This window comes from Suricata suricatta, chromosome 4, assembly GCF_006229205.1.
Source record: "Suricata suricatta isolate VVHF042 chromosome 4, meerkat_22Aug2017_6uvM2_HiC, whole genome shotgun sequence".
NCBI classification, from domain to species: domain Eukaryota; kingdom Metazoa; phylum Chordata; class Mammalia; order Carnivora; family Herpestidae; genus Suricata; species Suricata suricatta.
This window is the reverse complement of record NC_043703.1, coordinates 164,934,659-164,943,134: the sequence shown is the minus strand read 5'-3', so window position 1 is coordinate 164,943,134 and position 8,476 is coordinate 164,934,659. Positions and strand designations below refer to the sequence as shown.

At 47.3% G+C, this 8,476-nt stretch overlaps 1 protein-coding gene across 1 annotated transcript; it reads right to left on the bottom strand.

Annotated features, from left to right (window-relative positions):
* Positions 1 to 2,116: 2,116 nt before the first annotated feature.
* On the bottom strand, positions 2,117 to 7,385 carry FAM110C (family with sequence similarity 110 member C). The gene is made up of 2 exons (XM_029936374.1): positions 6,379 to 7,385; positions 2,117 to 2,632 (listed from the first exon to the last, which is right to left on the bottom strand). The coding sequence occupies exon 1, from the start codon at positions 7,383 to 7,385 to the stop codon at positions 6,411 to 6,413; it is 975 nt and encodes a 324-aa protein (XP_029792234.1). The 3' UTR covers positions 2,117 to 2,632; positions 6,379 to 6,410.
* Between the last annotated feature and the right edge of the window lie 1,091 nt (positions 7,386 to 8,476).

The window sequence follows — 8,476 nt, the reverse complement described above, 5'->3', positions numbered from 1 at the left end:
TGACCATAACAATCACCTGGGCCTGATGTTTTATGGTATCACCAAGTGTAACCATGGCATTGAACTTTGAACCTAATGAAAAGGGCAGTGTTTAATAAAGCCTTCTTTTTATTTCAGTGTCAGTGACCAGTAGTTTAAAAACCATATATATGAGGAAACTTTACAGTTACATTAAGTGCCTCTTAGTCAGGGACACTGTTTGTTCATCTATACCCGTATAGTAGTAAAATGGATATTGTGAAGCTATTTTCCTTGCTTAATCAATAATTATTTGTTTTCATTGGGTTTAATCATATCATTTTACATGCTATTCTCTCATGAACGAATGAAACTATTTTGCATTAGTAATTATTGCTATCCTTGTGAAAAGCAATGGCAGTCTTTGCATTCAGACTGAGTTTCAAAGTTAGATTCTCTCAAAGTCTCTCAGCAGACCAGGGTCATTCAGGGTTAAGAAGGGACTTCTCCCTTCCACCCACACACTTGGGACCTGACATTGAGGCATGAACCTGAAACTGTGGCCTGTATGGGAAACTGGGGACACACTGTTCCTCTTCTTCACCCCTACCTCTGAGATCTGCTTCTGAAATCACTCAGGGCTGAATTCTTCCCTGTACCTCCACCGAAGCACAGATGCTTCGGGAAGCTCGTGGTGCTTTTAAATGCAACCAATTTGTCCATGTATTTTTTAAATCTATTATTTGGATGGTGAATCTGCACCAGTCTTATCTAAGGTAAATATGATTGAGGTTTCAGTTCATCCTATTCAGACAAAAAAAGGCAGAGAACAGTTATACTTGAAGCACTGACATGTACAATTAATGGATCACCTGCAAATAAGGGAACTGAGCATATGTAAAGAGTCTTTAAAAAAAAACTCTTCTCATCTTTGACATTATCTTTTTAAACTAACTACAATCCATTCAACAGCAAAATAGCAGGATTTTTAGGGGAACAGTTGGGAGGAAATTCTTAAAGCATGGAATCAGTTGTCTTTAAATAGTATAGAATGAGAAAGGTACATTCATGGGCCAACAGAGCCTCCAAAAATGCATATGTGGGATTTATCTGAAAACAAATCATTACAGTACTGAGTACTTTATAGAATAGTGAGTACTCTGCTTACAGTCAGAAGTTGAATATTCAATGAAACGACATTGAAACAACAACCAAGGAGAAAATTATTTAAAGCTATGCTGATAAAAATTAAAATCATGTAATATTAAGGAAAACTATTTGGAGGCCAATAACTGTAAAAATAAATATTAGGTAGCTCTAAGACCAACTCTCACAGTAAAAGTTACAAAACTAGAACACAGTGTTAAATAAGTACACGTACATATCAAAATGGATTGGTTTGTAAAATGTTCTACCATTGAGAAATCTATTTTTCTGCCCTCCAGATTCTTCTCCATAATTTGTTCCTAAAGAGACAGAGTTTGTTAAAACACAACAAGCTTTGAAAGAGTCAACTGCATTACAAATTTTCTTTGGGTTGTCATCATTGATAAAAATTTCTCTCCAAAGCGTGTGAATCTAACATATGCTTAGCCTGGGTGTCAGGAGTGGGTTAGGATCACAGTAATCTCCTACTGACAGCATTCTGATTCTGGAGTCTGGCAAGGGCCCAGAGCAGGCCCCTTATCTCAAACACATCCTTTGCAGACAAGAGTGAGCTGGTGCCAAATCTGGGATAACTGTATGATCCATGGAGGTAGGAATTAGACAAATGGACAGGGTGTGTTCTGTACAATCCGAGACTCTCTGCGTTGGACAGTTGGGAACCAGAGCCCTGTGGAGACATGTTCTCCATGGTACAAAAGAGGAATGTGGCCATGGATGGGAGGAAAAGAAGTTCTCAATTCTCCTGCCAGCTCTCAAAACCAGCATATTTAGCGGTATCAATTCTAACTTCTCTTTTAATGGCACATCCACATGTCTGCAACCCAACAGGAGTGGCAATACTAAAATGACCTTGCAGTCCTCAACTGATTTTAAAAGTGTTTTTTGCAGTTTAAGTGGCAGTGATGCTCAGGAATGGAGGTGTAAGGATGAGCATGTGAATGTGTGTTTGCTCTTTGTTAGCCATGGTATTTAAGTAGAATGCACCTTCTCGTGATTACAGAAATTTGATTTAATTGGTGCCAAACAATCCAGTCTGATTGAAAGCAGTAAATACTATAATATTCATGCTTCATTTTCATACTCTTTGCCCTTTTTCTTTTTAAAGTAAGTTTAGATATTCAAATTCATCGTGGCACCTCGTTGTCAGTAAGCCAGTCAAAAAGATGCTCCTGAAAATATTTCCAGGCAGTTTTCCCCTCCTCTGCTGCCCTCTGGATGCAAGGATAAGTCTACCTCAAGCAAGAAAATATTTCCCAGAGCTTCAGCTGTGTCTTCGCAACTACAGCTCAGCTAATTTCCAACTTCCATGTTCCCTTCTTCTCCGTAGCATTTCAACGCTTCTGAATTATGTAAACTTCTTCAATGGGATGCTTTATTCCTGGGGAAACAGCAATCAAGCAGCCATCTGGATGCATTGGTCAAACCCTGTGGCAGTGAGGATGGCTGGAGGTCCCCAGTCATCCATAACATACTTCCAGGAGCCCCCACAGTCAGGAGGCCTTGCTTCCTGAGGAGTAAGAAAAAGGCAGTGAATCAACACCAGTCAGGCTAGTAAAGTCAAACAGTATACTACAAAGTCCAGTCCCTTTGTCTTTGGTTTTGTGGTATCTTCTGTATTTTAAATGTTGAAAGTAAGTTGGTAGCCTTAGCAAAGACAGCTATCATCTGGTTTCTGTGAGAACAAACATTCATATCCCTCAGGCCTTTTTCGAGACTTTTCCAATTTCTATTTGCCTCCAACTAGAAAATGTATCTTTAATGTTGGTAAGGCCAGGGCTTACTATCATGGAGTTGGATGACAAACTGAAACCAAGGCAGACAATCCAAATAAACATGAATAGTCAAAGAGACTCCGCCCTTTGCACACATACAGCTCTCAGAAAGGCCCAGAGGCTGGCCTCAAGACAGAAAGGGGTGGCCTTCCAGCTACTCCAGCCATTTGTTCACCTCAAATCTGCTCTCAGAATGTGACTGGAGAGCTTCCCAGGTAGTCAAAAAAGAAAAGAGCAGAAAGGCTGGAGCCCCAGCTTGCTCTATCTTCCCAGGGCATCTTTGCAAAGGAGACAGGGTTCTTTCCCGCCAGCTCTCAGTGGGCTTCTACTGTTGCTCCTCATTGTATCTAAGAGAAATGTGAGAATATCTGACCTTCGTGCCTTGAAAACAGAAAGCCAAAATTACCCATGTGTAACTAGCCCTCACAGATTCCCAGTAGGTCCACATAGAGATTCTGCAAGGTATTCTACAGCTCTGATATTCTCAGTTTTGAAAAGTAAGCATTTTTACTCCATTGAGTAACAAACTTATGAACGTATTTAATTCTTGATGGGATATTTTTATTTTAATTTATCTCTATTGACCAAAGGGACAAAGGCCACTATATAAAACATATTTGTTTTCCTCCTCATTTGGAAAGCATACCTTTGTTCATCTCAGATTTTCTGAATTTTTCATGAAATCCTAAAACAAATCTATATGGATTCCCACACAAATATCCTGATAAACTAGAGAAAACCTTCAGCTTCCATTCTTGTTTCCACCACTTCCAAAAGTCAGGAAATAAGTCTCAGACAAGTAACCCTGTGAAGACAGGTCCTGCCTTTGTGTTCAAGCTGTTAGATGACTCGCGGCAGGAGAGAGTGGCTGCTATGCTCTGGGCTTTGGGTCCTGTTTCTCTCTGCTGGCTCTGCTGTGAAGAGACCAACATCTGGAGGTGCTGAGCTGAGGGGTCGCGGCCATGCACAGACTTTGCACGGTCCCAGCGAGCTGGACAAATACCAGGGGACTCACTTCCTCCACAATCACCCAAGCAGCCAGTCTCTGGGTCTCCTGCAACGAAGTCTCAAAGAATGCAAACTACGGTTTTAGGGGAGCAAGTTTGTGAGGCAAATCTTTCAGTGCTGGTGATTGCCAATGACATACAGAACAGCGGCCAGCCTCTTGGTCACATCCACCTCCCTTCTCTGAGCAAAAACAAACAGCTCAGAAGGAAGATGTCACTGTTTCCCACTTAAACCAGCAGGATTAAGGGAAAGGGAAAACCTCTCCTCTCCTGCATAGATTCACCTGGCAGTTTCCTTTTGCCTCACCTACTTTTCTTCATCGTAAAAGTGAATGTTCTCACAAGCTAACCCAGCTCCTTCCATTTTTCATAGCTCCTGCCACTTTCTGAACCCAAAAGGGGCTTCAAAAGGTTACTTCACAGATGAAATCCTAAACTCTCTTTTAAGTTCACTGCTTTGACGTTGAAGATTGGTGCCTCTGGGTCTGGTCTGGAGGGATCAGAGTGAAGTGTGTTGATCTTCACAGTGTCAGGTTTCATTTTGTTTTGTTCATGCATCATCTTGTTACCTCAGCACTATTTAAAACACCAATTCTACCTTCTCGTTGGGCATAAAATACAGTGAGCTATGGCAAGCTAGAGGGAAATCATTTATAAGTTTACTTTCTACATACTCCAATACATAATGGTTTTGTTTTCCTTTTCTAGTTCCAACCATGAAACACAGATACAGAGTTTATTAACTATATGGAATCAAAAAGTAGAGAAGTTGGAAACTATCTGCCTATCTGCCTTCATTTATGGACAACAGAGGCTAAGGTGCAGGAGTGATTCCAAGGGAAGACACCTCCTGATTCCCCCACTTTGTGCTCTCTCCACTAGACAATGCCCCTCTGGAACCATGCCAGTCCCTACAACTTTCCTCCTCGGAACCAATGTGTTCATGGCGGCTTCATGGAAACGTATTCACCTCAGTTCCAGAAGACAATTTCTGAAAAGTACAAGTTAATGTGTTGTTCTTGCTAGTTTTTTTTTTTAATTTATTTTTGAGAGACAGAGACAGCACGAGCAGGGGAGGGTCAGAGAGAGAGGGAGACACAGAATCTGAAGCAGGCTCCAGGCTCTGAGCTAGCTGTCAGCACAGAGCCCGACACGGGACTCGAACCCAAAATCGTGAGATCATGACCTGGGCTGAAGCCAGACGCTCAACTGACTGAGCCACCCAGGCACCCCACTAGTTTTTAATTTAAATTCTGACTGCCAATATATTCAATCATATTCAATAAATTATATGGAAAACAATAGGTCACAATTCTTCTGAGTCCAATCTATTTCTCCTTGTTAATTTTCAAGTCTGTGCTAAGGCCATGGCTACTCAGGGAAGTTACACCTTTTTTCAGTCCACAAACATGTCATCGAGCAGCCTTTTCACCCCTCTGAAGACTGACACTATGTCTTCATTAGTTTATATCAGGGGCAAACAAAAAACTTCTATCTCACGAATTTAAAAAAAATCAATAGTAAGTTGTCATTGAAGAGTAAAAGGGAAAAAATATGGTGCAATGTTTAAATTCTTGGTTCTTAAAGACAACTCTGAAAGGTACCTTCTCTTCTCCCTTCACTACACCAAAGTGACCTCCTCTCACATGTGCTTGGAAGGAAGAGCAGAGGTCACTAAGGATAAACATTCCTTAGTTCCTCAGTGAAAAATAACTTGAGAACAACCTTGTGCTACTGGTGTCCAAGGGCAAGAAATTTATCTCCCATATGATCATAAGAGGCAAATAAAGTATATAGTCACAGCGGTATGGAATTTGAAGATACCAGTCATAATTGGGTCCAGCCCCAGTTCAACAAACTGATGTCCCTTCTTGTAAACTAAGACTCTCCTTAGAAAGCTCTCAAAACAATTCAAAATTTAGCCAAAGGGAGACCTTTACAGCTGACTGAATGCCAACCTGATAAGATCCTATAGCGTTTTCCCTCTCAGCCATGTTTGAAGAGGGCCTCCAGGACCGTGCACAGAGCCTTTCTTTCTGCTGGAGGGGAGTTGGCAGTCCCACTCTAGGGTTACAGGTGAACCAGGAAGCTCAGATCGAACCTCAGGATGCCTACAGTTCCATTCGCACAGACCCTAGGGCTCTCAGGCTATTTTCAACACAGGAACTAACAGCAGGGGTGAAAACAGCTCTCTGAGCACTTCATAACTCTAATTTCTCCTGTTAGAATTGCCATTCCAGAGAGTTAGAAGCAAAACACTCAAAAGAAGGGCGTTGGACCTGCAGGGTACCTGGATTAGTGGCTCTTCTGCTCTTTAGCAGGGGTCCCTTGGATGCATGAACCTCTGCGTCTCAGTATCTACAGTCCTCTGCAACGTTAGAGGACTGGATCCATCCAACTCGGCCACACACCCCACCAAGCCCTCACAGACAAGCGCACACAGAGACACTGCTCCTGGCCTTATGGTTGCACACCTGGGGTCCAAGTCTCCCAAGACCGCGAGCGGTCACGCCGGGCCCTGCAGCCCCTGGCCAGGCGTCTCCCGGGCTTTCTTACAGGTGTACAGCCACTTGATGATGCGGGCGTTCCTGTCGACAACCGAGGTGGTACTGGGCACCTGCTCGGTCAGCTCCTCCTCCTGCAGCCCCTCCTCGCCGCCGCTGTGCCTGGAGAAGCCGCTGTCGGAGGTGGCAACGCTCACGCTGCGAACCTTGAGTGTGACGCGGTCCGACCCCGCGGAGAAGTTCTCCCTCCCGAGAGCCTCCACCACCTCGGGTTCCAAGCCGCAGAACTGGAAGAAAGTGTCAGATTCCGACAAGGTCGCGGAGTAGCGGGAGCTGAGGTCTGACTGTGAGCGCTGCAGGCCCCCGCGCCTAGTCCCGAGCAGCTCCGGGCCCCGGGGCTCAGCCCGGGCTCTGGGGGGCGTCCCAAGGCGCGCGGGGGGCGCGCGAGGCGCCGGGGGGGAGAGGACGCCGGGGGCCGCGGAGGCCGCCATAGAGCCGGGCTCGGGCGGGACAGCCTCCTCCGTCCTGGCCCTGACCTCCTCTCCCACCCGGGACGTCTCCGGAGGCACCGGCGTCTTGTCCTTGCCCGGTCCCTGGAAGAGCTTCCGCACCAGGCCCCCCATGGAGCTGTTGGCGCCCTGTACTCGGACGAAGTCGCATTTCTGCCGGTAGATGACCAGCGAGTCAGGCCTCAGAGGCTTCCGCGCTATGGCCCTGCGCGCCACGACACCGGGGACGCGGGCCGGGGACCGAGGGTCGCCTGCAGTCCCATCGCACGTCCTGGGGCTGCTGCCTTCTGGGGCAGGGCCCGGGCCGCCTCCCGGTGGGCCCCGCACGTACTTGGCGCGGTCGGCAGCCAGTCTCTCCACCGCGCTCCTGCGTGCCGGCACCGCCGCATCCCGGGCCCGGGGGGCCTTGGGGTCCTCGATCACCAGCCTCTCATTCTGAGGCGCGTCCAGGGCTGGCAGGGCACGCATCGTCGCGACTCTGGTGGTGATCCGCGCCCCGCGGAAACCACTCCACTTGTGGCTCCTGGGCGTCTTTGGCCAATTCCGAAGTCCACGCGGGGTGGAGAATGGCGCCCAAGTACCAGGCCGCCCAGGTCCAGAGTCTGGGCAAACCCAAGTCCGCACCTATCCGCGAGCGGCGCCAGCACCAGCCCCGTCAGCTCCGCCCAGCCAGCTCCACCCTGCCAACGCTCACCTCCTTCCTAGCAGTAGCTCCCGGTTCAGCACCTCCCCTCGCCGGGCCCCGCCCCCTTGATTCCCTCTGGGCTCCGCCCTCACCTCCCGCCGGACCCCGCCCCTCGCCTGAGGCAGGGTAGGTAAGCCTGGTTGTCTGCAGCACCTCAGGGCAGCCAATCAATGAAGGTTTGCGGGGGGAGGGGGGGGAACTGCCTCTGGTGGGCTGAGCACCTGAGGGGGCACTCCACAGCGCGAGGAAGTCCAGGCTGTCCCCCAGGGCGGAGGAGCTTGGAGCACCCGAGTTTGTTCAGCCCCAGATATCTGCAGCCTCCTCCCTGCCAAGGTCTGCCTTAGGTCACCGCTGGCCGCTGGCATTTACGGAGTTGGGGAGGGCAGAGGGACCCGGCTGCCCCCACCCTTGGGCAGGTATCCTACATCCTTTGAATTCTTAAAATGACCTCTGCTTGTTTTGAAACTTGGCTTTGCATAATTTTCTAAGCTTTACTCCTGAGGTACTCTTATCAGAAAGGAAATGGATATAAAAAGAAAGAAGACAAATCACACGACAGAATTAGTCTATGAGTTAGGTAAAAAGAATGTGGAATCACAGCAGGGACCTGAATGGATTCCAGACTTGGTCACTGGAGGGCCATGGGTTGGACCACATCAGACCACCGGGTGTGGAGACTCGCGAAAATAGCAGACTGGTGACAGAGGCAAGGCTCCAAGGAGTTGGAAAAAACCTGACAAAGTACCAAGTAACTGCTGCTTTTATTGTAACCGAGGCAACAGGGAAACTGGTCACCAAGGCAGTAGATCAGCTTAGGAATACTAAAAGTGTAAGAGGAAATATTTCCAAAAGTTGGAAAAGGACCAGAAAAATC

Excerpts from the sequence above, each read along its gene's own strand:
- FAM110C (XM_029936374.1), bottom strand. The coding sequence starts at position 7,385 with ATGCGTGCCCTGCCAGCCCTGGACGCGCCTCAGAATGAGAGGCTGGTG.